Source organism: Neofelis nebulosa, chromosome 15 (assembly GCF_028018385.1).
Source record: "Neofelis nebulosa isolate mNeoNeb1 chromosome 15, mNeoNeb1.pri, whole genome shotgun sequence".
Taxonomy (NCBI): domain Eukaryota; kingdom Metazoa; phylum Chordata; class Mammalia; order Carnivora; family Felidae; genus Neofelis; species Neofelis nebulosa.
In genome coordinates, this window is record NC_080796.1 from 1,998,272 (window position 1) to 2,025,834 (window position 27,563).

General features: G+C 60.2%; 1 protein-coding gene across 1 annotated transcript; it reads left to right on the top strand.

Annotated features, from left to right (window-relative positions):
- The first annotated feature begins 2,880 nt into the window (after positions 1–2,880).
- Positions 2,881–27,022, top strand: LOC131496451 (epoxide hydrolase 1-like). The gene is made up of 9 exons (XM_058702008.1): positions 2,881–3,053; positions 12,824–13,011; positions 14,792–14,972; positions 20,994–21,221; positions 21,695–21,824; positions 22,235–22,440; positions 23,685–23,720; positions 26,093–26,288; positions 26,733–27,022. The coding sequence occupies exons 1-9, from the start codon at positions 2,960–2,962 to the stop codon at positions 26,932–26,934; spliced, it is 1,461 nt and encodes a 486-aa protein (XP_058557991.1). The 5' UTR covers positions 2,881–2,959; the 3' UTR covers positions 26,935–27,022.
- The last annotated feature ends 541 nt before the right edge of the window (positions 27,023–27,563 follow it).

Consider the following 27,563-nt stretch of genomic DNA (forward strand, 5'->3'; position numbering starts at 1 on the left):
GTGTGTAACAGACAGCAAGTTTTGCAAGAGTACAGAGATGCCAGGGCCCTCGGGGTGACAGAAGGCTCCTGCAGGAGGGCACCACTTCCGGGTGCGGCGCGAGCAAAGGCCTGGAGGCAGCCACGGTCCTGTGTGCCCGCTGGCCCGAAACAGCCTCTCTGGGTGCAGGGGAGAGTCCGGGGCGGAGATGAGCGGCCAGGCAGGAGGCCGAGGGTAAGTCAGTCCGCGGCACCCCGCCCCCGCGACAGGCCATCCGCCGGCTGAGGCTTGAGGGTGCCCGGCGTGGGGACAGTCGCCTGCGGAGCGCGGGAGCGAGGCGCCGCGGGGGCGCGAGCAGGTTACCGACCCTGGGCCGTCCCAGGGCCAAGGTCCGGGGATCGGTGCCCGCGGGAGCACTCAGCCCAGCACCCGCCGCTCCCGAGTCGGCGCCGCAGACCCTGGACCTCACCGGGAGGACCGCGAACGGGCCCCGCTTTCGTGCACACCGCGTGCAAGTGTGCCAGCGCGTGGCCGCGCGCGTGGGCGAGGTGCAGGGGCGGCGAGGTCTGCGGGGAAGAAGCGGGAAGGACACGCGGCGTGCGATCCACCGCCCCCCCCGCCCCCCCCCCCCCCCCCCCCCCCCCCCCCCCGAGACAGCCGGCCGAGGGGCCGCACTCGGACGCGCCTCTGCGCGATCAGGTGCGCGGCGGCGCGCAGGTGACGCGCCCTTCCCGGGTCGCCCGGGTAACCCGGCCGGGTCGTCCCCAGGCCGTGGGCCCCGCCCCCGGCCGCCCCTCGGGGCCGAGCCTGGGCGGGATCAGCGCGGGGGCGCCCGGGGCGGCGGAGCCACAGTCCCAGCGAGCGCGCGCGCCGGAGCCTGGGGCCTGGAGCCGACGACCGTAAGGGGCGCGGGCTGGGGGCGGACGCGTCGGGGGGCGACTGGGGGCGCGCGCTGGGAGGACGGGTGTCGGGGCGCGGTCCCGGGGGGAAGAGTGGGTGTGGGGGCGCGGTTCCGCGGGGGGCGGGCTCGGGGTGGGGGGGGCAGTGTGACTTACTCTCGCTTCGGGGACCCGCGTCTGCACCCGACGGAGGGCCCGGCGCACCCATGCCTGCCCCCTCCGTGCCCCCGGGGCTGAAGGGGCGCGGCGCCCCCCCCCCCCCCGCCCCGCACTCTCTCCCGAGAGTTCTGCTAACAGGGTGCGTCGCGCCCCGCGGTGAAAAGCACGTGTTTGTCTCTGGACCCCTAAACCCTGCTCGGATCTTGAGTTTGGAAGGCGCTTTCTTGCCTTCGCTGTCCGCCGCCCCCGCCCCCGAGGGGAAAGGGGTGCCTACAGCCACCTGAGGGGACCCGGGCCTGGGTCCCAGTTCACCGTGTGGCCCTGAGTTGCACCCGCCCCTCTCTGAAGCCTAGGCGAGGCGACGGGATCGTGGGGGCAGCGGCTCTAGCAGTGGTCAGTCCCAGTTTGACTTTTTTCTCCACCTGCTCCCTCCCGCCCCCCGCCCCATAAGCCTCGGGGTCCGCAAAGCCTGGATGTGCCCTGCGCCCGCGTGGGCAGACACCCCTCCCCCTTTCTAGACTTCCCTCTCCCTGCCCGAGCAGCACCCAGGCTGGGGGGCGAGGAGGCCTGTGCATTCGGGGTCCCTGCTGTCCGTTCAGCGCCTTTGCTCGGATTCGTGAGCTCTGGTGGGAAATTGCTGAGGACACTGGCAAACGCTGTTTCCGTGCCCCTCCGCGGCATCGCCGAGAGCAACCGTTCTCAGGAGGCCTCGGGGGCTCCAGAAAGTAACACTGGCCTCTGCCCCGATGGCTGGAGGTTGTTGCCCGAGCGAGTAGGGGCTGGAGGGCAGAGCCCCACTGGGCCTGGCTTAGTAAGAAGTTCTGGGATTGTTCAGCATTTATCCCAAACGTCCGCACTTGGAGGGCCATGTGAGGACACTCTTGTTTCCCTGAGGAAGCATGGACTGTGCTCAGGGGTGCCTTCTGCCCTGGGCGGGGGGCTCAGCAGGGAACGTGGACTCACTGGGCTCCCAGGTTTGCTGGGGAGAGGTGGACGATAAAATAAACTTGTAAAATGTAGAGTACGTGTGCCGTCGGGTGTAGAGCCCTGGAAGAGGGAAGGGGGGTGTCCGATGAAAGGGATGCCTTGTCTGAGAGATGGTGGTTGAATGACCCCGAGGAGTTGGGAGTGGCCGGTTGCCATCGGGGATGACAGTGCACCGGGCTGAGGGAAGAGCAGGAGCAAAGGCCCTGTGGCAGGAGCAGTCCTGGCATGGATGAGCTTTAGGTCTGTTTGCTGCGTGCGGGCCTGGCTGCCAGCAGTGTCCTTTGGTGTGAATGACCTCTTGCGTAAACTGAACGAGCTTGAGAGCGAGAGGACTCAGAACTTCTGAACCTATGCTGCCTCTCCCCGACCCCCCAGTTCCAGGAACGGGAGGAGCTCCACGGCCAGTAACTGCTCAGGAGGGCGGCCGAGGTGAACCTCGACACCGTCTGCTCCAACCCGCGTGCTCCCCTGTGCCTTAGGCACCCTGGCCAGACCGGCTTCGGGGAGCGGGGTGCCTGCCGGAAGTGACCGAATGCCCTTGGGCAGGGGGGCCTTTCGAGAAGGAGCACTGGCCATTGCAGGAAGCAGAGCACCACCCCCAGGAACCTCCCGCTCACGTCCGGGCACCAGGTGGAGCTCGCAGGGAGCCCCCCCCCCCCCCCCCCGCCGTTGATCTGAGAGCCCAGCTTGCACAGGCTTGGTAATCGCTCACCCGACAGCTTTGACTTCCCTCCCGGGCTCCCGGCCCAGGCCCAGGCCCCACTTCTCTACCCTTGAGCGGATGACACAGAGCTGGGCTTAGGGGAGAAGCGAGGGCTGGGGGCGCCCGGCCGGCTCAGTCCGTAGAGCGTGTGAGTGTCGATCTCGGTCGGGGCTGTGAGTTCGAGCCCCAAGTTGGGTGTGGAGGTTACTTACAAATAAAATCTTAAAAATAAATGAACAAGGGAGATCTAAACGTGAGCGGGTTGCCACCGCCGAGGGAGGAGCCCAGAACATACCCACCCGGGGCTGGGTGTGCAGAAAGAGCAGGTGCGTGTTGGTTCGGGGGGACCCCCTGGATCTCATGCTCAAAACCCACCTCTGCAAGGGCCCTAGAGCCCATCACTAGTGATTGGAGGGAACGCAGCGATGTGGACAGAGAACTGGTGTGGAGAGAAGAGCGGGGTCATGCACTGGCCGGGCCGAGACGTCCCCTGCCCGGGCCTGGTCCAGGGATGCAGGAGGCCGGGCCAATCTATCTGCAAGGCTCCTCGTGGCTCCAGCGGGTGGTGACTGTGTGGTTAAGTCCAAACTGATCTTCAGGGAAGGAAATTTGTAGGCGGGGTGCGGTCGGTTCAGATGGGGCCAGGGTGGGCTTGAAGCCCGTGCCAGGCCCGCTGAGGGCAGCTTCAAGGACAGTGAGGGCTCCGGCCCCAGGGTGCGGGGCAAACCCTGGGACAGAGGGCAGGGACTTCAGATCGACACAGAAGTGTCATTGCCCAGCCCGGCGGGCCTCCTGGGGATAGCGGGGGACTGCCGGTGGGTGTTCTTGGCCTGGGCGTGGCCCTTTAGGAGCAGACGCTTTAGGAGCGTGCAATGGGGACGAGGTGGGGTGCAGCAGGGAGAAGGCCTCCCCCTGCACAGATCCCCCAGAGCACCCAGCCACCCTCTGCCCTGAGGAGGGAGAAGTGGTTGGTGCTCCAGGAAATCCTCCCTGGCGCCCGGGAGAGGACCTCGCAATCCCATCCCTGCTTACATAACGTAACACAGCTGAGCCAGCCAAGTTCAAACTGGTGTTTTTGCTTTTGCTGAGGTGTGTTTACCTTGCCAAGGGAGGTCCTAGTTCATCGTTTCTTGACTCCTGAAGGCCTGCCCGAGGCCCCTCCCCCCAGCGGGGCTCACAGACCTGAAGTGGCCCCCCCATCGTCTGTGTCCAGCGGCTGGGGACACGGTCCCGCTGCAGCTAAGCCTCCCCCTCTGAGGCCTCACTGGAGGTGCTTGCATTTCGGGAACAAAAGGGCTCTTCTGTCTGAGGAGCTCAGAGATGTTCCAGAAGATTCCATAGGAGGAACAGGAGGTCAGGTCAGGAACAGGGGTTTCTGCTGCCTTTGGGGAGGCCGGGTAAACTGTGTTCAGGGGTCTTCTTGGGGCTTCTGAGCCGGTGGGCTCAAGAGAACGGCTTTGCCCGAGCTTCGTTTTTGTGAGTCTCTTTAAAACAGAAGGAACCAGCCCTCACTTGTCGGGGTTAGTCGGTGTTCGAAGAGCCTTCCCTCCCAGGGCTTCTCCCTGCCTCCTCACAGAAGGCCGTGGTGCCCAGACGGACCGTCCCCACCAGGGGCCCACGGGCGGCCTTCAGCCGGCTGTGTCCTGCCCCCAGAGCCCGGGAGGGCGCAGGAAACCGGTGACCAGGAACAGGAGGCCCAGGTGGGCCTGTGCCTTCCCTGAGGGCCACCACCCCGGGCAGCGGGGACTTGGCTTTTCCCTAGGGGACGGGCGCCCTTTGCCTCACTGAGTGGTGATCCTCCCGTGTGTTCCCCTTCTTGTCGGGACTGGACAGATGGGGCCTTCTGGAAAGTAAGAGAAGTGCTTTGGTTCCGGGACCAGGATCAGTCCGGTCAGTGACCAGCACAGCTCGGGGAAGTCTGAGTCTCTTACCAGGTTTTTGGGGGGTCGGGGGGGGGGTCAAACAGATGTACTTTCCGGCTTTCCAGGTTTTTTTTTTTTTTTTTTGCCTGTGGGAGGACCTGCTTGCTAGGCCGCATTGTCTCCGCAGGAGCTGACGGGCCCTGCCACCAGGTGCGGGAGGGTGACCTCGTCCCCCTCACCCGGCTCCGGTCCCCGCCCTCCCACAGAGGCAGGGCTGTTTTGTCCACCAGGACCTTCGATGGAGTTCCAGAAGTCGTTTTTGGCTTCTGCGACTTTTATTCCTTTTTGCTGCCCAGACTTCGCCGCAAGCAAACTAACCCCAGGCCCAGAACATTCCCAGACACCGGACCCCGGGCCCGAGGGGCCGCCCTACGGGAAGCACAGAGGCCCTTTCGCTGCCGTCCAGACGGGAAGGCGGCTTAGGTTCCTCAGCCAGGGCCCAGCCAGCGGCGCTCTCTGGTTACACAGCCCTGAGGAGGCATCCTGAGCCCGGAGCACATTGGTCAAGGGCTGGCTGAGCTGGGGGGCCAGGGCGGCAGAGTGAGGTCAGCGCTGGGAAGGAGATCCGGGGTGCTCGGCCGGGCGCCACCGGGCCCGCTACCTTTATCCTCGGGAATCGGAGTCTTTTCTCTGCTCAGAGATGCCAAGTGCCGAAACCCCACGGAGCACAGCGCTCTTTCCGCGAGGCGGCGAGCTGTGGTCCGCTCGGGCTCCTTCTCTTGTCACTTAAAACCGATGGAAAACTGAGCCAGGAGACAGAACAGGGTCTCAAGTGACTCCCTGGGCGCGAGCCCCCAAGCCCCTCCTCGCATTGTTCAGCTTCAGGCCTGCGTGGAAGGCTGCGTAGACGAGCCTGGGGAGGGCTCGACTCGGGCCGGCCGAGTCCCCCCAGAGGTGCCGGGGGCCTCTAGCCCAGCCGGGTGGCCTCCCTCCTCCCACCGAGGCCCCTGCAGCAGGTGCTGGGCGTCCCTCGCTTTCTGCCTTCCGCCACCCTGGGCTTTGGGGCTCATGTTCCCCGGGTCCCGCCTGCTCTTTCCTCTACAGAGACCACCAAGCTTCCTGTCGTGGTCCCAGCAGCACATGTCTTCAGGGAAGGTTCCCTCGGCCTCCGCCCCCTCTCACCCACCTGTCGCGTTCTCGGGATTTAAGTGCAAAAGTGAATGCCCAGGGCGCCCGGGGGGCTCAGTCGGTTGGGCGTCCGACTTCGGCTCAGGTCATGATCTCATGCGTCGTGGGTTCGAGCCCCGCGTCAGGCTCCGTGCTGACAGCTGGGAGCCCGGAGCCTGCTTCGGATGCTGTCTCTCCTTCTCCCTCTGCCTCTCCCCTGCTGGCACTCTCTCTCTCAAAACTAAATATTAAAAAAAAAAAAAACCTTTTTTAGCGAGTGCCCGTGTGGGGGCACCACCCCTTGACCGAGGTAACTCCTTGAATCCCCAGCTCAGCAAGGCCTGGACAAGTGGGGCCACCAGCCTGAAGTCATGTGGCTGCCGAGTGGCAGGAGCACAATTGGAGGCCAGAGGTTGGTGCCTAAACACCGGCCGGCTGACCCCTGGCTCCCTGGACGCCCCTGTAACACCAGCAAAACGAGTCCTGTCTGTCTGTCTGTCTGTCCACTCAGGAGCAATTGGAGAGTCGGGTTGGGGGGCGAGGGGTCTGCCGGAGCGTCCCCTCCAAGGCAGCTGTATGTCCCTTCACTGCGGCCCAGAGCAGGGCCCCCCCCCCACCAGGAAGCCTGCACCACCCCCACCCCACCCCCACCCTGTTTTTACTTCTCTATTATTCTGCTTTGTGGTTGCCTGCAAACTGCATTTTCCCTTCCCTAGGGGCTTGGCTCTGGGCTGTTCTTTCTCCCAGGGCTTGGCTCCCGGCCTGGAGGAGGTAAACAAGGCCCTTGTCGTGGGCAGGGGTGCAGGGCCCATCCCGCCTCACCCATCTTGAGTCCCCGTCCTCGTCTGGCCACTGGGGTTCCAGGGAAAAGGCTGTGGGGGCAGAGGGGGCGCGGTCCGGACGTCCTCTCCCCCTCCTCTCTCCCCTCTTCCCCCCATCCCTCCCCCTCCTCCCCTCCCCAGGCTTTCCCGCTCTGTCTGGGCCAGCTGCCACCAGACCCAACAGCGAGCAGGGATGGCGTCGGGGAGCCCCTGGGAGCCGTGCGTTGGCGGCAGGAGGGCGGGAGGCTCCCTGCCCCGCCGCCTTGGCAGTCCCGCCCTGGCTCCGACGGGAAACCATCTGCTTTTCCCTTTCCGCTGGATGTTCCTTTGCCTTCCTCCAGAGAGGTGTGGGGAAGGCGGCGCGGGGCCCGAGGAGGCACACACACCCCTGCGCCCCACTTTCTGTCTGGCTCGCCTCCCCCGTTCTCGCCCTGCCCCGCAGTGTGCTGTCCAGACAGACCTCCCCCAGAAGGAGCCGAGGCCCTCGCTCTCATGTGAGTCTGAGTCACTGGCAGGAAACCCTCAGGAAGCAGGGCAGAGGGCAGAGGCCTCCTGTGCACAGAGCTGGGCCCTCCCGGCCTCTTTTCTCGAAGAAGAGCCCCGGATGCCCGGCCCCCACCCCGGCCAGTACAGGTGCGCTCAGAACTGGGCTTAGCTGGTCTGAGGGTTCTCGCACCTGCCTGGGTGTGAGGCCGGGGGAGGGGCGGGGGTCTTTGAGGACAGGCTGGCAGGACTCCCCACTAGTGTTCAGCAAGGTCCAGAGTCTGAGCCTCATCTTCTGGATCCCAAATCCTGATATCTGCCGGCCACCGGGCACCCTGGCTCTCCAGTCTTCCTTCAGGGGGAATTTGCCAGAACACCACCTCCCACCTACTCAGCCTTCTCCCTGCATCCCACGGCCCGTGTCTCAGAATAGTCTAAGAAGTAGATGATATATATAACTCCTCAAGGAGAATTCAGCCATCTTTCTGGGCACGAGCTCTGGAAATTTTCAACATTGTCAGTGAAAAATTTTTTATTTTGATTTATTTTTTGACGTTTATTTATTTTGAGAGAGAGCGCGGGCAGGTGCAGATGTGTGGCCAGGGGAGAGGCAGAGAGAGAGGGAGACAGAGAATCCCAAGCAGCCCCCACGCCGTCAGCACAGAGGACGCGGGGATCGAACTCACGAACCGCAAGATCGTGACCTGAGCTGAGATGAAGAGTTGAGACGCTCAAGCCACTGAGCCACCCAGGCGCCCCTCGAAGAATTTTTAAATTCATTCTTTCAGCAGAGATTTTCTGAGCATCCAATACGTGCCAGGTGCCGGGGACCAGCGGGGAGCCAGAGAAGACATGGCCTCTACCCTCGGGGAGCTTACTTCCGGGGTGCGGTGGGAGGGTGGGGGCGATATTGCCGCAGGACCTTGAACAGATGTGACCGTGACTCGAGCTAGGGGTGGGAGGCGCACAGAGCTGAACTAGGTCACGGGAGGCTGCCTGGAGGAGGGACGCTGCATTTGAAATCTGAAGGACGAGCAGGGGTTCAGGAGCTGAGGGGAGAGGGTGCTCCCCCACCGCAGGAGGGCGAGGAGGGGAGGGGTGGGCGGGTCAGAGAGCACAGGCCCTGAAGGGTTAACCAAGCATCTCGCTGTTGCAAGGACAGCAGGAAGCTGTCCCGGGGTTTACACCAGGGATGTGCAAGGTCAGGTTTGTATCTGCAGAAAGTCACTCTGGCCGCAGGGCATGCTGGGGGCGGGACAGGGAGGCAGAGCACGTGTGAGGGGACAGGACAGGGCCTTTGCTCTGCTCCAGGGGAGGCGGCCGTGCAGGTGGATTGAGATCGACTTTGGAACTTGCCGATTGATTGGCTCCACGGGGGTGGAACGAAGGAGGGGGTTTCAAAGACTCTTGGCTTGCCATTCGGGGGGTGGGTAGTGCCCGTGACAGCGAGGGAACCCCGAAGGAGACAAATTCAGGGGCCCAAGGTCACGGTGCGATCGCAGATGCGCGAGGAGGGGATGTTGAGATGCTCACGAGCAGGGGAGGCGGCAGGGGGCTGTTGGGGTCTTGGTGGGAAACACGCACCTGTCTGTCTGTGCAGGGGTGACGGCGGGAGCCACGTTCGCGGAAAGGGTGGCCCCATTCGGACACAGGTTCTCTGGCGCCCCAGCCAGCTTCGTTGTTGACCCACTGGTTTCCGGAGGCCTGTGGGTTTCCAGATCGTCCTTTTTACACCCCCCCCCCCCACGGGTCCTTGGCCGCTAGAAAGTCACCCAGCAGGATCCCAGCCACAGCTGCTCAATTGTTCTTGTGTGGAGAGGGCGTCTGACGCACTGTGGAAGTGGGGCCGCAGGAAGGCCGTCGCCCTTCTGGTCTTTCCCCTTTAAAAAAAAAAAAAAAAAAAAAAAAAAAACAACCATAAAATAATCCCTCTGCCGAAGGGGCACAGATTCGTTCTGTGACTCAGCCACAGCGCATTTCATCCCCAACTGGTGGCCAGTCTTACCCTTCTACGGAGAGAACAGGGAGACACCAGCTGCGGAGGCCACATTGTATGTAAACAGAGGTCAGTGTTCCGCAGAGAGAGGCCCCCTCCCTGCCCCCAGGGCTGGGGCGGGGCGGGCAGGGGGCCACTGGTGTTTTGCATTCTGACACCTGTCAGGAAGTTGATTCTCACTTAGAGAAGCAGCCTGAGGGGCGCCTGGGGGGCTCAATGGGTGGAGCCTGCAACTCTGGATCCCAGGGTCGTGAGGTCGAGCCCCACGTTGGTTACTTAAAAATAAAATCTGTAAGAACCGAAAGGACAATTTTGAAGGCTGAGCATTTGTTGTTGAGAGTTTGTCCACGGGGAACTGGATATATTATTTCCCCCGCTGACTTTTTTCAGTTAGTGAGGATGTTAAGGTTTATATAATAGAAAACTCAAAGCAGCAGTGGCTCAAACAATGTAGAAATGTGTTTCCCTGTCACCCAAAGGAAGTTTAGGAGTAAGTCGTCCCGCGGTTAGCAGGAACCCACTTTCCATCATTGTCCTGGTGCTGACCTCTTTCCTCAAGAAAACCTCATGGCCCCAAATGGCTACCAGAGTCCAGGCATCACACCTATGCCCCAGGAAGCGTGAAGGGGGAAGGGCAAAAGGTACGTGCTTCCCAGCCGAGTCCAGGCTCTTTCCAGTCTTCCACACACGGGCAGGATCCATGCACCGTTGTGCACGTTGTGCACTGCACAATCTTAGAGGATGCCACGCACGTCATCCTCTAGATGTATGTAGATCTACGTACAAGTGCTTTCTGGCAGATGGCAATGAGGCATCCTATGACAAGAGCAGCAGATTAGGTTAATTTTCTGGCAGCGTTTTGAAGAATGGGGTCTTTTCCTGATTCACACGGAGGTACTGTCTGGGCCACGAGCGGGGAGGAGGGGGGGCTCCACCCCAAATACACTTACAGCTCTTTGTCAGCACCTAATCGCTCCTTCAAATCCTCAGCTCGATGCTAAGCTGCAGGGAGCACCAGGAAATGCAGTGTTTAGCTGAGCTTTGCCAACAACAACGATTCCCTCCATTCGATTCCATCGCGAGGAAGGAAGGGGCGAATTTAGCCGCCAGGCTCAGCCACCCCGTGTCTCAACCCGAGGGCGCGTTTGCGGAGCGGCCGGAGTTAGGGTGCCGAGTTTTGAGGAACTTGCCCAGGCCCCCTTTTTCTCACACAGCCATGCCGTGCTCCCCTCCCCAAGTGCCCGTCCTCGCCTCGCTCCGGAGTGTTGGCTTGTAATTTACAGGAGGGCCATCCGAATGGCAAACCCGATTTCTGAGTTAAAACTGCCGGCTTCATCATGCAAAAGGAACCGCGTACAAAGGAGGTGAGGTAGAGACCCGTCTCGGCCGGCGCAGGTAGAAATGGAAAGAGTGCGCCCCGGAGGTCCCAAGTGTCCACACCTGTGTGGAACCCGGATGTAGATCCTAGAGGCTCCTTGCTTACACGGTGCACTGTCTCTCGGCCTCGTAAATCCCTGTTTATCCTTAAAACCTCTGCTCCGCTCCCCGCTCATCCGTGCAGCCTTTGTGGCCGACTTAACCACTGCTGCGTTTGCACGCTTCTCCTCGTCTGTGTAGACGGCTGTCATCACTTGTTCATCTGTCTGCCTGTCCTACCAGAGCATGAGCTCCTGCGGCACAGGGCTGTGACCCACCTCTTGTGCCTGCAAAGGGCCGGGCTCACGGTCACAGCCACGCAGTGACCGCCGAACCCGCCTGTGGTCCCACGAGCCAGTTTGCGTTTCCCCTCCCGGGGCCCCGATCCGAATCTCTTACCTGAAAAGAACGAGTGACTTCTGGTGCCTTCCAGACCGCATTCAACTTACAAGAGTTGACTTCGGCTTTTAGGACCAAGCCTCAAATGAGGTGTACATACGGTTTTGAAGCTTGTATTTTTGCCCCGAGCCTAACAGAAACACCGCCTTCGGTGAAACTCCGAGGCCGACGTTCCGTTTACCGGCGACGGGAAGCACCTGCCTGGCTTGACCTCCTGCGTTTAGAGCCGTTACCTTGCGGCAGTCAGGCTCCGAACCCTCAGATCTCGCCGAGTAAAGAGTCAGAACCCGGGCGGGGCGGGGGGCCGCAGTCAAGGGCCGGCGTGCAGGCTCGGAAGGCCCGTGACCACGGCCACCCCAGGCTCCCCACGGGGTGTCCCCGCGGCGGTGACCCCGTGCACCCCTGAGTTGTGTCCCGCACCTGCCCGAGCCTGGCTCCTCGGGTGTCTCTGGCCCAGGCGACACACGGGCCTGTGCCCCCTGCACACTGTCATCGCGGTGAGTGCCGGGCCGGGCCCCGCCACCAGAGGAAACTCCACGCTGCCGTCTCGTGGCCCTGACAGTGGCCTTCCTTTAGGAACGGTCTGCGGGACGTGCCGTTTTGTGTCTGGCCCGTTCGGTGCGGACTGTTGGGGGCCCCCCTGTGTGGACGGATGGCGTCAGGGACGTTTCTAGGTGTGGGGCTCCCCACCTACAGCTGCTCGGTGTGGCGCACCCTCGGGCACCTTCGGGCTGGGTCTGCGCCTCGGGGCGAATCGCGGAGTCCTCGCGTTTGTGAATGTCAAGTTCTAGTAGATTCCGCCAGTGCTCCAGAGAGGTGGTGGGAAAGTCTGCTGCTAGATGTTGACTTCTCCTAGCTTCTCTCTAGGAGTGACCACCACTACGGTTCCGACGGTGCCCTCCACGTGCCCTCGCCTCCTTAAAGGGAAATGTCTCACTTGAGTCTCCTGGTGGCAGGGCTGAGGCCTCCCCAGCCTCCCCGCCTCCCCGCGTCAAGCTGGGGTGATGGCCTCACTGTCTGTCATACACAAAAAATCACCAGATCGAACACTCTAAGTGGGCGAATTATATGGCCCGTGAATTATGCCTCGATAGAGCTGTTTTAAAAAAAAAGCTGAGGGCTCCTGGGGGACTCAGTGGGTTAAGGGTCCGCTCAGGGCATGATCTCAGGGGCGTGGAGCCTCCTTTAAAAAAATACCACCGGGGGGCGCCTGGATGGCTCAGTCGGTTAGGCGTCCGACTTCAGCTCAGGTCATGATCTCGCAGTCCGTGAGTTCGAGCCCCGCGTCAGGCTCTGGGCTGATGGCTCGGAGCCTGGAGCCTGCTTCCGATTCTGTGTCTCCCTCTCTCTCTGCCCCTACCCCGTTCATGCTCTGTCTCTCTCTGTCTCAAAAATAAATAAAAACATTAAAAAAATAAATAAAAATTAAAAAAATAAAAAAATACAGCTGAGCCGCGTGGCCGTGTTCGGGCCCCCAACACTCCCCGGGCCCAAACCGGGTGCGCCCGGCCCCTGATGGGCACCCTGGGGACAGGCCCCTCCCAGAGACAGCCAGGGGCGGAGCCTCAGAAGCCCAGCATTCCTGGGGGTGGGGGCGCGCGCGCACACGCACACACACACACACACACACACACACACACGAGGGTGGAGAGAAGCTGCCAGAAGCATGGAGCAGAAGGCCCCTTAGAAAAGCAAGAGGCCTCAGAAGTGCAGCCCCAGCATCCAGGGCCGCGAGAGGCCACCCTGTGTTGGTATTTTCCCAATTCGGTGGATGAACGCCACAGCTCTTGTCTTTTTCCTGCTGGTTTCTGTTTCTTCCATGTGCTCAGACTCTTCTTTCACAAGTTCCCGCAGTAGGGGGCTGGGTGGGAGGGAGGGTGGGGGTCAGGGTCTCGGCCGGGGGTGGGGGTGGGGGGGGTCTCCGCACTGACGGGCCCTCCTCGCTCCTGCAGGAATCATGTGGCTGGAGATTCTCCTCGCCTCAGTGCTGGCCTTTGTCGTCTCCTGGTTTGTTTCCCGGGACAAGGAGGAAACGCTGCCACTAGAAGATGGGTGGTGGGGCCCCGGGGCGAGGCCCACGGCCCCAGAGGACGAGAGCATCCGCCCTTTCAAGGTGGAGACGTCAGACGAGGAGATCAAGGTGAGGCCCCTTCCCCAGGCTGGGCTGAGCCGAGGGGAGGGCGGGGACGCCTGGCTGTGTTCCCCGGGGAGGCTGGGAGTGGGGTGCCCTCCGCTGTTCTCACACCGGCCAAGGGCAGATCCTACAGAGACGTGCCCAGCCAGCCCCGTGCCCACCCCGTCCCCCTCTGCCCACCCGCCCCTCTGCTCCTCCCTCCCCTGCCCAGAGCCCAGCAGCACCAGGTGGGCAGGGGGTGCCAGCTGGCCCTGGGCGCGGGCATCACGGGTCACAGACAGCAGCTGCTCTCCCCTCCTCCGCGCCCTCCTGCCACCCTGGGGGTGCGTTTAGCCAGAGAAAGCGAGCAGGTTGTCATCAGGGCCTGGGCGGGGGTCCTGAGTGAGACGCAGGGCCGTGGTGACATCAGATGCTGGGGTCCAGAGAGGCCGCCGCAGGGCCAGCATTGGTGACGCACCTGCTCTGTGACAGCTGTTCGAGGCCCCATTCAGTCCCCGTAGGAGGCAGGACCGTCGTTCCCTCTGCACGTGCAGGAATTGAAGCTTTTTACCCAAGGTGACTGAGGGATGAGCAGGATTTGAACCCAGGTCCGTCAGCTCCAGAGCCCAGCCCCCACCCCGCACGCTGGAGTCAGCTGGGACGTGACCAGGGGGGTGTGCTGCCGTGGGAGCTGGGCCAGGAGGGTGACCCGGACGTCCCCTCCCGTTCTGAGCTCGTCGGAGCACGTGTGTGTGCAGGCACGGGCTGGGTGCTCAGAGAAGAGAGGGGCCCTCCCTCCAATAGCTCCTAGTCCCGTGGCTGAGAAAGGAAGGTGCACAGAGAAAACGTAGCTGAGAGATGAGCAGGGGGTACGTGCTTTCACAAGTGCCCAAGTCGTGAGATTTCCGAGGAGGAAAAGAGTACAGAGCAGAAACTGGGCTGCACCCAAGAGAAACCAGGCTGAGGATAACGCCTTTCGTGGGTTCCTAGACTTGGAGTCTAAAACGTCCAGAATCTGGGAGCCCGGGGTGCTATGGAGGACACCGAGAGGGCCCGGGCTGGTCCCCTGGCCTCGCCTGCTAGGTGCACACCTTCCTTCTCTCCCGGTCTGTCATTTTATCCCAGCCGAGTTACAGCGTATCGTTCAGTGCTGTGTACCCGCGTCCGCAAACCACAGCCCTGGGACAGATCTGTCTGCCCCCCCCGGGTTATACAGCCCCCGTGTTAAGAATAGCCTTTACATCTTTAAAATGGCTGAGGACATAACAAGAATAATGTCTCGTGACCCGTGAGAACCACCTGGCCTTCAGACGTCAGTGTCTGCGAATAAAGTTTTACGGGAACACAGCCGTGTGCATTGGTCCGCGCAGTGTCTGTGGCTGCGTCCACACTGCGAGGACAGAGTGGGCCAGCTGCAGCTGGAAAGGGCCTAGAACGTTCATAGTGCCTGGCCTCTTACAAAAAAGTGTGGCGGTCCCCACCAGAGGTCAGCCTAGGTCCGTTAAAGATGCATGTAGCAGTGATGCACTTAAAAACGAAGAGGAGATATACGGGTGACGTCGAGGGTGAAGGACACAGCTTTGGGAACAGCTGCGGTCATGGGAAACGAGGTGCCTTCTGGGGAAAGCGGACGACCCCGAGGGCACCTGTGGCGGACCCGGGGGACCTCACCCTCCCCGAGGGACTTGGCTTCGCCTCCCCTGTCACAGTATCTGGCCGCTGCGGGTCTGCTCGCCTTCTGGAAACAAACCTTCTGTGCTCTGCCCCACCCACCCCTCTCTCCCTGGGGTCCTGCATTTCGCTCCAGGACTTACACCGCAGGATCGACGGGACCCGTTTAACCCCACCTTTGGAGGACAGCCGCTTCCATTATGGCTTCAACTCCAACTACCTGAAGAAGATCCTCTCCTACTGGCGGAATGAATTTGACTGGAGGAAGCAGGTGGAGATGCTCAACAGGTACCCTCACTTCAAGACCAGGATCGAAGGTATGTTCCCCAGACGCCAGCGGGAGAGGGGTGTGTGTCTCAGGAGCGGCCTTGTAGCTTCCGGAGGGGACCCGGACCCAACTTAGGATCCAATTTCTGGTCCTTGGGGTGTATTTACAGGCTGACCTCACTGGGGCAAAAAGAATGCAGAGTCCCCACAAATCCAGTGGGCTTTAGAGCGAGGCAGGAAGACACGTCAGTAATTTGAAAGCCAGAGATACGCAGAATCTGGTCCGCCGCTCCGTGAGGGTTTGGAGTCCGTGACGCCGTGACTGCTCAAGGGCGCTCAGCCCGGCGGTCAAGGTCCTGAGAACGATTGCCCTCCCTGTCTGCGGCTCGAGACCTGGCGTCCTGCCGCTGTGGGACGCCGCTGTCCCTCGGCATCGCCTGGGAGGTCCCTTCCCGCCCAAAACTGTCTTGGCAAGGTGACCTCAAGATCATTTGGGTGAGGGAATAGTTTCCTGGGCAGAAAAGCATTTTCCCCAGTTCTGCTGAGAAGTAACTGACGCCCATCAGCGGGTAAGTGTGAGGCGTGGGGCATGATGGTTTGATTGACTTCTGCTCTAAAGTGATCGCCTGGGTTGGGGGGAGAGGGGGTGTGGGGGGGGTTCAGCTCACATCCAGCTTCTCCTGCAGAGACGATACAGGGAGAGAACAAACTCCTCTCCCCGTGTTGAGCTCTCAGGACTTACCCTGAACCTCCCTACGTACCCACAGCAGCGCCAGGTCCCATCACCAGGCTGGACGGACGCCCCCAGGGCTCACCTTGACCTGGGGTGTGCACCTTCTGACCCCTCCCTCCAGCTCCCCCACCCCCAACCCTCCTCTCGTCTCTTTTTTCTACGATTTCGGCTTTCGTTTCGTTTTAGATCCCACACATAAATGAGATCACGCGGTATTTGTCTTTTTTCTGTCTCTGGCGTGTTTCACTTAGCGCAGTGCCTTCAAGGTCCACCCATGTTGTCATAAATGGTAAGGCTTCTTTGGAGCGCCTGGGTGGCTCGGTCGGTTGGGCGTCCGACTTCAGCTCAGGTCATGAGCTCACAGTCCGTGGGTTTGAGCCCCGCGTCGGGCTCTGTGCTGACAGCTTGGAGCCTGGAGCCTGTTTCGGATTCTGTGTCTCCCTCTTTCTCTGACCCTCCCCTGTTCATGCTCGTTCTCTGCCTCAAAAATAAATAAATGTTAAAAAAATTAAAAATAATAAAAATAAAAATAAATAAATGGTAAGGCTTCCTCATTTTTTTTAACTTTATTTATTTTATTTGCTTGAGAGGGAGAGAGAAAATCCCAAGCAGGCTCCATGCTGTCAGCACAGAGCCTGACTCAGGGCTCAAACTCATGAAACTCAAGGTCAGGACCTGAACCTGAAATCAAGAGTCAGACACTAACTCGCTGAGCCACCCAGGCGCCCCCAAGGCTTCTTCGTTTTTAAAGGCTGAATAGTATTCCATTTATATTTATAGAGAGAGACCACAACTTCGTTATCTGTTCATCTACTGATGGATACTTAGGTGGCTTCCTTGTCTCGACTACTGTAAATAACGCTGCAGTGAACGAGGGTGCATTATCATCATCATCATCATCATTATTTTTAGAGAGAGAGGGAACCTGCGAGTGAGGGAGAGGGGCAAAGGAGGAGAGAGAGAATCTCATGCAGACGCCATGCTCAGTGCAGAGCCCAACCCAGGGCTTGATCCCACGACCCTGGGATCGTGACCTGAGCCAAAATCGAGAGTCGAAATCTCAACTGACTGAGCGCCACCCAGGTGCCCCCGTTATCTTTTTATATATATTCCCAGAAACGGAATTAGTGGACCATATTTCACTTTTCAGTTTTTGAGGGATCTCCATACTGTTTTCTAGAATGGCTACACCAGTTTGCATTCCCACCAGCCAGCAGTGCACAAGGGTTCCCCTTTCTCCACATCCTCACCAACACTTGGTATCTCTTTTTGTCTTTAAAAAAAAAAGCTTATTTATTTATTTTGAGAGAGAACAGGGGTGCCCCTTTTTTGATCATGGCCATTCGACAGGTGTGAAGTGGTATCTCAATGTGGTTTTAATTTGCATTTCCCTGATGATGAGTGATGGTGAGCATCTTTCGATGTGTCTGTTGGTTGTTGTCTGTCTTCTTTGGAGAAATGTCTATTCAGGTCCTTTGCCCATTGTTTTAATTGAGTTATTTGTTTTTCTACTATTGAGTCGTTAGGAGTTCTTTATGTATATTGGATACTAATCCCTTATCAAATGCATGGTCTGCAGTTAGTTTCTCCCATTCCCCAGATGGCCTTTTCGCTTTGTTGATGGTTTTCTTTGCTGTGCAGAAGCCTTTTAGTTGGATGTAGCCTCCAAGAAACTGTCATCAAGACCCACATCAGAGAGCTCTGTGTCTGTTTCCTTCTGGAAGTTTCATGGTTTCAGGTCTTACATTTAAGTCTTTGATCCATTTTCAAGTTCATCTTTGTGAGTGGTGTGAGGTAGGGGTCCAGTCTCATTATTTTCCATGTGACCATCCAGTTATCTCAGCGCCATTTACTGAAGAGACCGTCTCCTCTCCATCGAGTGTTCTTGGCTCCCTTGTCAAAGCTTAGTTGACTGCATATGCCCAGGTTTATTGTGATTCTGTTCCGTTCATCTGTTGGAAACACTTATTTTAACCCCAGAACGATTGATTAATTGATTGATTGATTTAGAATGCTTGTTTACTTATGTTGAGAGAAGGAGAGAGCAAGCAGGGGAGCGGCAGAAAGAGAGGAAGAGAGAATCCCAAGCAGGCTCCACACTCAGTGGGGATCCTGACATGGAGCTCTAACCCATGAACCGTGAGATCATGACCTGAGCCAAAATCAAGAGTCAGACACTCAGTTGACTGAGCCCCCCAGGGACTCCTTGGAACAATTTCAAATTTACAGAAAAATAGGACGGTACGGGAAGTTCCCCTGTACCCACTCCCAGTTTCCCCTTACTGTTAACCTTAGTCTGGTACATTTGTTACAAGGAATGAACCAATACTGATATGTTAATACCTCCACTAAAGTCCATACTTTATTCAGATTCCCTTAGTGTTAAAAACATCTTTACTTTTTAAAAAAAATTTTATGTTAATTTATTTTGGGGTGGGGAGGGGCAGAGAGAGAGGGAGACACAGAATCCAAAGCAGGCTCCAGGCTCCGGGCTGTCAGCACAGAGCCCGGCACGGGGCTTGAACTCATGGACCGCGAGATCATAACCTGAGCCGAAGTCGGATACTCAACCGACTGAGCCACCCAGGTGCCTCAAAAACATCTTTATTTTTTAAATTCTATGGTTGTGGGGCACCTGGGTGGCTCAGTCGGTTGGGCGTCCAGCTTCGGCTCAGGTCATGATCTCACGGTCTGTGGGTTCGAGCCCCGCATCAGGCTCTGTGCTGACACCTCAGAGCCTGGAGGCTGCTTCGGATTCTGCGTCTCCCTCTCTCTCTGCCCCTCCCCGCTCATGCTCTGTCCCTCTGTCTCTCAAAAATAAACATTAAAAAATAATAATAATAGGGGCGCCTGGGTGGCTCAGTCGGTTAAGCGTCCGACTTCAGCTCAGGTCACGATCTCACGGTCTGTGAGTTTGAGCCCCACGTCGGGCTCTGGGCTGATGGCTCAGAGCCTGGATCCTGCTTCCGGTTCTGTGTCTCCCTCTCTCCCTGCCCCTCCCCCGTTCATGCTCTGTCTCTCTCTGTCTTAAAAATAAATAAACATTAAAAAAATTTTTTTTTTAATAATAATAATAAAATAAAGACTGAACAACACAGTGTCCACAGACAATGGGATATGGCTCAGATTTCCTCAGTCTTCACCTAATGTTGTATTTCTTTCCCGGGACCCCATCCCGGACACCCCATTACGCTTTGTTTCCATGTCTCCCTAGGCTCCTCTGGACTGTGACAGTGCAGACTTTTTACAAAAGGCTCACAGATCCTAACTTGCCTTGAGCAAAAATAGAAGCCTATGTACATTCTATTTTGGAACGTGGTTTTCCACTTGACAACACATCCCGGGGTCCTTCCGCGTTGCTGAATGCACTCCTATTCGGGGGCGCCTGGGTGGCTCAGTCGGTTAAGCGGCCCACTTCGGCTCAGGTCACGATCTCGCGGTCCGTGAGTTCGAGCCCCACGTCGGGCTCTGTGCTGACAGCTCAGAGCCTGGAGCCTGTTTCGGATTCTGTGTTTCCCTCTCTCTGACCCTCCCCCGTTCATGCTCTGTCTCTCTCTGTCTCAAAAATAAATAAACGTTTAAAAAAAATTTTTTTTTTAAAATAAAAAAAATGAATGCACTCCTATTCATAGGAGACCTTACCTCCTTTGGAACATACTGCACGGCGTGCGGTTATTTCGAATTCAGATTGTCACCTTTTCATCTGAGTGTAAAGTTAGGGAACACCCACTCATTCGCGCCCGTGCTGGCGTGCGCACGGCGGTCCTTGGAAGCTGTCCCCCGGGAGGGGACTGGTGGCTGGGGGAAGGGCCGAGGCCAAGGCTGACTGTTCACTGTTCCCTTGTATCCTTTTTGAATTTTAAATATTTGAATTTTATTTTCTTGCTTTTTATGTTTATTTTAGTTTTGAGAGAGACAGAGCACGAGCAGGGGAGGGACAAAGAGAGAGGGAGACCCAGAATCCAAAGCAGGCTCCAGGCTCCGATCTGTCAGCACAGAGCCGGACGTGGGGCTCGAGCCCACAGACGGCAAGATCATGACCTGAGCCGAAGTCGGACGCTTAACTGACTGAGCCGCCCCAGCGCCCCTAAATGTTTGAATTTTAAAAGCGAAGGGGTGCCTGGGCAGCTCAGTGGGTTGAGTGTTCAACTCTAGGTCACGATCTCACGGTTTGTGGGTTCGAGCCCCGAGTCGGGCTCTGTGCTGACGACGCAGAGCCTGCTTGGGATTCTCTCTCTCCCTCTCCCTGTCTCTCCCCTGCTCACACGTGCTATCTCTCAAAAATAAATAAATGAACTTGAAAAAAAAAATGAAGACAGACGTTAAAAATCAAAGAGGAAGCCCTCCTTGTTTCCCGGCAGGTCTGTGGAGCCCCAGGCACCCCAGACCCAGGCTGCGGGCTCAGAACCCAGGAGCAGAGCTGGGCCCGGGCCTGACGGGTGGCGAGGGGCCTGGAGGGGGGTGTCCTGGCCCAGCGCCCGCCGGGAAAGAGGCTGGAGGCGAAGGGACAAGGGCCCTGAACCTCGGCCTCCCTGTGATCAGCAATGCCGTTGTCTCTGAAGGCCCTGCCTCACCCCCCGAGGGAGGCCCAGGCCTCCTTGCAGAACAGGGAAGCCGGCACAGAGGCTGGAGCCCGGGGATAGGGGCAGAGAGGACCCCAGAAAGTTCGGGGCGTGAGGGTCAAGGACGGCAGGCGATGGAGAGGAGGGAGGCCCTCTGGGATCACCCGGGCCGGGGAGCCAGGGGAAGACTCTCGAAGGCTCGCTGGGCCCGGGCCAGGCCACCAGCGCGGGGACGAGGCCCACGGCACCTGGGTGCAGCCACAGCAGGCCGCTGTCCGGACGACTCAGTGTTTCGTGCTGTGACGTCCTGGGGAACCCCGAGGCGGTCCTGGGGTCAGGCGGTTTCCGGGAAGGGAACAGCCCTTTAATAGCTCTCGCCTCTGGGTTTTTAAACATCCAGGCACCCCTTAACTTTTTTTTTTAAGTTCATTTATTCATTTTGAGAAAGAAAGAGTGTGAGCAGGAGAGGGGCAGGGAGAGGGAGACGCATAGAGATGACTTACAAAAATAAAATCTTGGGGCGCCTGGGTGGCTCAGTCGGTCGAGCGTCCGACTTCGGCTCAGGTCACGATCTCGCGGTCCGTGAGCTCGAGCCCCGCGTCGGGCTCTGTGCTGACGGCTCGGAGCCTGGAACCGGGTTCGGATTCTGTGTCTCCCTCCCTCCCTGCCCCTCCCAGGCTCGCACGCTGTCTCTGCCTCTCAAAAACAAATAAACATTAAAAAAATAAAGACAATATCTCCGATGCCTGCCGGCCTGACTGTGCTCGTCTCCCCAGGGCTGGACATCCACTTCGTCCATGTGAGGCCGCCCCAGCTGCCGCCCGGCCGCACCCCCAAGCCCCTGCTGATGGTACACGGCTGGCCCGGCTCCTTCTACGAGTTTTATAAGATCATCCCCCTCCTGACTGACCCTGCGAACCACGGCCTGAGCGAGGAGCACGTGTTCGAAGTCATCTGCCCTTCCGTTCCTGGCTACGCCTTCTCGGAGGCAGCCTCCAAAAAGGGTATGGGGGCTGCGGGGGGCGGTGTGGACCGGGCCTGCCCGCCAGGCGGGGAGCCAGCACACCCTCTCGGGCTCTGAGGCGGGCGAGGGGCGGTGGTGACCGACGCTGGCCCCGGGGCCCCGACTCCCGTGCCCTCGGGAGCTCCCCGCATCTGGGCCCCGGGCTGTCCCGGGCCAGCGAGGCTGACCGAGCCCCACAGGAGCACACTGGTGGCTGGCCTGAGCCCGTCGCGCCCTCGCTGCTTGGCTGTCCCCTCGCTGTCCCTCCCTGCCACGCGGACACCAGGCTCGCTCCCTGCGGGGCACTGGCCGCGGCCTCGCCACCACCGTTGGGCCCCGGGACGCCTCCTCCCCTCCTGTGAGCTGCTGTCACCCTAGCGGGGGGGGCGAGAGGGGTGTGAGGAATTTCACAGGAGCCCAAGAGGACCCCACAAGTGACTTCCTGTGACTCTGTTCTCCTTCCCTCCCAACCAGGCTTGAATTCAGTGGCCACCGCCAGGATCTTTTACAAACTGATGCTGCAGCTGGGCTTCCGGGAGTTCTACATTCAGGGCGGGGACTGGGGGGCCCTGATCTGCACCCACATGGCCCAGATGGTGCCCAGGTGAGTGTGCGTGTGCACAGCCCCCGCGAGGTCACTGTGTGCGCGGGGGCGGCAGGATCTGCCTGCGGGGGTCCACCGGGCGGGGTGTCTGTGGGCCCAGGGGGAGAGGACGGAGGGGCCCCTGTCACCCAGCCGCGCCCAGAGCTCTTTGGTGTGGATCCTCTCCGTTCGGTATCACACGGGGTTGGTGACGCTGGGCCAGGTGCCCAGACAGAGAGGGACAGATAGAGGAGGGGAACGTCAGAGTGGACCCTTCTGGTGGCCTGAGCCTTGGGAGAAGCCAGAACTTTCTGGAAACTCTGTATTTCCCCCTCCCCAACGCCTCCCTCCTCCTGCCGGCCTCCCCCCACCCTTGCCCTGGCCCTGGCCCTGACGCCAGCCTCACCGGGGCCCGCTCTCCGCCCTCACAGCCATGTGAAAGGCCTGCACTTGAACATGGTTTTCATTTTAAATGGCCGCATCCTGACCCTCTTCCTGGTTCGGCATTGCCCGAGGCTCTTCGGTTTCACGCAGAGGGATATGGAGCTGATGTTGCCCTTCAAGGAGAAGATTTTCTACAGACCGCTGCGGGAGAGCGGCTACATGCACATCCAGAGCACCAAGCCCGACACCGTGGGTGAGCCGGCGCTCGGGACACGGCGGCCAGGGCGGGGGTCACTCCCCTTCCATCCAGCCGGGCGCTGTGGGGGGGGGTGGGGGGGGAGCTCACCCGCCCCAGAAGCCGCGCTCCAGGGATGCACACCTCCTGGGAGGGACCTGAGCTCTTTCTTAGGCTGCGTGTCTCCGCTGAGGTCATTTGAGGTCAATTGTCCCAGACGACAGCTTGAGCTGAATGCCGTGTGCACTGGCTTTGACCCCTGACCCCTGGACTCTATGAGCCTGCACGGAGCAGGAAGCCCGGGGGCCCGGCAGCCCCAGGACCGTGGGGGGTGGAGGGGGTCGTGTCCATTTGTAACAGATCCCCTATTTTGGACGTTCAGGCTGCTTCTTACTTTTTACTGATCAGAGCGTATAAACCAAAAGCCCCACCTTTTCTTTTTAAATGTTTATTTATCGTGAGAAAGAGTGAGCAGGGGAAGGGCAGAGAGAGGGGGAGACAGATTCCTAAGCAGGCTCTGCACCATCACACAGCCTGATGTGGGGCTTGAACCCGCAAACCACGAGATCATGACCTGAGAAGTCAAGTCGGACGCTTTAACCGACTGAGCCACCCAGGCGCCCCAACCCCACCTTTTTTTTTTTTTTTTTAGTTAGTTTATTCATTTATTTTAATGTTTATTTTTGAGAGGGGAGGGGCAGAGAGCGAAAGAGGGAGAGAGAGCGAATCCCGAGCCGGCTCCGCGGTGTTCGCACAGAGCCTGAGGCGGGGCTCAAACTCACAAACCCTGAGATCATGACCCGGGCTAAGATCAAGAGTCTGACGCTTGACCAGCTGAGCCACCCAGGCGCCCCCGGGTCTATTTACGTATGCAGGTAATCTCTACACCCAAAAGGGGCTCCAGCTCACGACCCCGAAATCCAGAGTCGCACGTTCCACCAAATGAGCCGACCGGGTGCCTCTGAGACCCCACCTTTTAAAAAACAGCATTCATACAGATCTCGCTTGTGGACCTCCCCGAACACAGGACGCTGCCCGCGTAGTGGGTGGGCCCCCAAGAAGCCGTGAGGGTGTCCCCCTTTTACTCAGATCAGGATTCCAAGGCCAAGGGTTAAGTAGACGGGGTGCAGAGCACCCCAAGAGTTAGGGCAGAGCCGTGCTCCGACCTGGGCGCCGCCCTGTGGGGCCCGCAGCAACCCGTGTCCTGACGGCCAGCTCGCGGGTCCCAGGCCTCTGTCACTCCCCGCCTCTCCCCTCGCCAGGCTGCGCTCTGAACGACTCACACAATCGACAAATCTGTAGTGGACGGATGAGCTCTGAGAGACCGTCCAGAGAAAGGAGGCCTTGCCTTGTCTGAGGGGCGGGGCGGAAATGACTGGGAGAATCTACTGGACTTGGGCTTTGAGGGATGAGGAGGAGTTTGCCGGCGGACAGGGTGGAAGAAGGGAATTTAGGCGAAGAGAAAACACCAGGTGCTCCTGGAAAGGCTGGCTCGGCAGAGGCCAGGGCAGAGGGCAGGGACGCAGGGGCCGGGCCATGAACCCGTGCACAGCCCTCACCTTGGGATCTGTTCCCCATCCCACATTGGAGAGGACCCCGGGGGGATGGGCTTCCACCAGGAGCTCCTAGGCAGGGCTGGCCCTGTTCCTTGCCCAACAGTACCTGCAGCCAGGTGAGGATCCCCACCAGACCGCCCCCCCCCCCGGGCTGACCACCCACTGTAGCTGCTGCCTGGCCCCCGGGGGCACCAGAGCCTGGAGCAGGGGGCAGGCGCCATCAGCTCTGTGTTCTAGAAAGATCACTGCGGTAGGCCGGAGACGGGTGTGGTGGTAGTTTCCAAGCCGGGACCGGAGCCGAGGGAATACGGGAGCCCTTAGCCACCTCGCTGAAAGCCCAGTTCACAGGGTTTGAGAGCCGATTCTAACCATTCTGTTCCCATCAACTGCTCTCCATTTGGAGGTTCCCTTGTCTCTGTTCCCGCTCCGGGCCGCTGTTGCTGGAGACTAAGAATGTGGAAACGAAGATTCCTGATGAACGTGTTCATCATTCTGGAGAAGCCTCTTTTCTCCCAAATCCTTCGTATTTTCATATTAATGTTAATGCTCTCCCTTCCCCCGTCACTATCTCAAGCTGCACCGGTGGGGAGCAGGGCAGGGGTGAATCGTGGTGCCGAGGACAAAAGCATATTTGGCCGACGGCCTCCCAAGAGCCGACACAAACAAGTAAATTTGGCAAATTGGCTTCGGTTCGTCAAAGTCACTGCCCTGGAGGCGGAGAGCTGGGCAGGCGCAGTGACGCTGCGGGGCCTCCCCCCGCGAGGGGGGCAAGCAGGGCGTCGTGGGGTCGGTGTGAGGGAGGTGGCAGGGGGGGCGGAGGAGGGGTGCCTCGAAGTATGCATGTGCGCATGCACTTGCATCCGTGAGCGTGTGTCCGAGAGGGGCTGGGCACAGAGCACACTTCTGTTCCGGACGTGCTGGGTGCCAGGTGCCCACTGGGGAACAGGACTGACATCTGAGCCTGGGGAGGGGTCCAATGGGAGGAAATGACCCTCTCTGTGCTCGGGGAAATTAGCAGTTGGCATCAGTGCAGGTGGGGCAGCATCGGGGGGTGCTGGGGGGACCCCTGGCTTACTGGCTGCTTACTGGGAGGGGGACGGAGGGAGGTCTGGGAAGACAGAACATAGTGAGAAGGGCGAGTGTGGATGGAGAGTTGCAGCGTCGGTGGGGGGGGGGTTGCCGAGGCATGGGGGATGGGTGGGGCAGGGGAGGGGAGGCAGAAGGCAGGCCCGGGTGGCATCGGACGGCAGACCGTGGGCAGGGGAGGGAGACTTGGAGGCGGATGGAGGGATCGGGCCCCCCGACAAGGAAGCTTAGATCTCCTAAGCCCCCAGGACTGGAATGGAGCAGGGAAGGCCCGAGGGGAGCTCTGTGCAGACTTGGGTTCCCTCAGGGAGGCTGGCGGGGTGGGGGCTGTGGGTGGCACGTGGCCATCGGGACGCACCGAGGGTTGGGACCCGTCCCCAGAGCTGGAGTCCCCTGGGGTCTGCGCACCAGCAGGTGGGTCTGGGTGGCCGAGGGCACTGGCAGGGCGTTGTGGGAATGAGAGGGGACAGGGTGGGAAGCTGGCGGGTCTGTGCGCAGTGGATGTGGGGTTTCTAGGGTCAAGAGGACCAAATGGCTCTTTCCTCCCCAAGGGTGGAGCCCCGCAGCCTGGGTGGGGTCCCCCTGCTCAGCAGTCCCAGCCTGAGTGTGTGTGTGTTGGGGGGGGGGGGTCTGCACAGGGCCCCATGACTCCTAGGGTGACTCACTTGGCGGGAAGCTTGTGGGTAATGCCAGGCGCGTCCAGGGGCTCCAAACGCTGCCTGGAAACCCCGTCCTGCCCAGGCCCCGGCAGGGGCGAGCCCACCTGGGGATGGTCCTCAAGGGCCAGAGGTGGGCAGCCACCTCCAGGCACCCGGTGGTGACCAGCCCAAAGCCTCTGGGTTCGGTTGTCCTCACCTGCTGTTTCCTGCCCAGGTGGGACCGCTCTGGGGGTGGTCGGGGGTGCGGGCGGCCGTGAGGGCCAGCGGAACCTGCCTCATGCACGGTCCGCATGCCGCGTCACCTGCCATCATGGTGGCTGGTGACCCTGGGCGGAGCCTGCCTGTGCCCCGGTCGCAGTGATGTCTGAGGGGGGGGAAAGCAGGCAGGCCTGGAGGCTGCCCTCTGGTGCACCCGGGGCTCAGCGGCCGTCTGGTTCTGCTTCCGCAGAAAGTTCTCCCTGGACGACCTGCTGACCAACGTCATGCTCTACTGGACAACTGGCGCCATCACCTCCTCCCAGCGCTTCTACAAGGAGAACAGGGGGCAGCTCTTCAAGCAGGATCGGTAAGCCTGGCCCAGCCCAGAGGCCTCCAGGGCAGGGAGCCGCAAGACAAGCCGGCCTTGAACCCGAGGGCAGACGCCCAGCCTGAGAACGAATTTGTGGGCAGGCCGGAGGTGCTGGGAGAAATCTTGTGCGTCTAGAGTTAGCTCAGGAAGGGAACGCGGGGCCGGCCCGCTGTGCCACCCCTGCTTCCGGGGCCCCTTGGACCTTCACACGGAGACCCTCAGGTGGCAGCGGAGGGACAGGGGACACCTGTCCCACCTGGCCCTGTTCCCCAACCTGGCCAGCCCTTCCAGAAAGGCCCTGGGTGGGTTGGAGTTGAGGGCGCGGTCACAACCCTGGCTCTGACCTCCTGTCCCCTCCGCCCCGTCCCTGAGCCCCCGCTGTGGGGACAGAAGGGGACCAGGATGCGACGTTGCCTCTCAGGGGATCTCTGTCCCTTCCAGGGTCAAGGTGTCGGTGCCCACCGGCCTGGCCGCCTTCCCGTGTGAGCTGATGCACGTACCGGAGAGGTGGGTGAAGGGCAAGTACCCGAGGCTCGTGTCCTACTCCTACATGCCCCGCGGGGGCCACTTTGCCGCCCTCGAGGAGCCGGAGCTGCTGGCCCAGGACATCCGCAAGTTCGTGGGGCTGGTTGAGCTGCCCTGATGCCACGGGGGTGGCCCCCGGGGCCGAGTCTCCCTCCCCATCAGCCACCCCCTCCCAGTGCGGCCCCCCCATCCCCCTCCCTCTCCCTCCCCCCCCACCCCCCCGGCTTCTCTTGGCGAAGGTGTATCCCCACCCCCGCCCCCTCCCCTGCCCGTCCTGGGCCCCAAGCGCGCTGCACGCACCCTCCCACACGCAGGTGGATGCCGATAAATGATTTTAGTCCTCAGAGCGGCTGGAACCAGGTGACCTCTGCTTGTCCCGGCCCCACATAGGGTCCCCTCCCAGGAGAGCTGGCAGGCATACGGTCTGGGCTGGGGAAGGAGGCCCCACTCGACGTGTGCCCACCGGGTGTCCTGGGCACCTAGAACACCCAGCAGGACCTGAGGCTGGGCGGTGCAGGGGTGGGGTCTCAGGAGGCCTGGGCCACGCCCTGCCCCTGCAGGATGGAGCCCCACCCCTACCCCCTTCCCTGAAGGATGGAGCCCACCCCCCCCAGCCCCACCCCACCCCTGCCGGATGGAGCCCCAGCCCCAGCCTCGCCCCTGCAGGATGGAGCCACCCCCCGCCCCCACCCACCTACCCCGTGCACAAGGGCCCCCCTGGGCCTCTGGCTCCCCCTGATAGCAGTG

Excerpts from the sequence above, each read along its gene's own strand:
- LOC131496451 (XM_058702008.1), top strand. The coding sequence starts at position 2,960 with ATGAACAAGGGAGATCTAAACGTGAGCGGGTTGCCACCGCCGAGGGAG. Across the intron at positions 13,012-14,791 it reads CGTCAGACGAGGAGATCAAG|GACTTACACCGCAGGATCGA; the intron begins GTGAGGCCCCTT and ends ATTTCGCTCCAG. Across the intron at positions 14,973-20,993 it reads CTTCAAGACCAGGATCGAAG|GGCTGGACATCCACTTCGTC; the intron begins GTATGTTCCCCA and ends TCGTCTCCCCAG.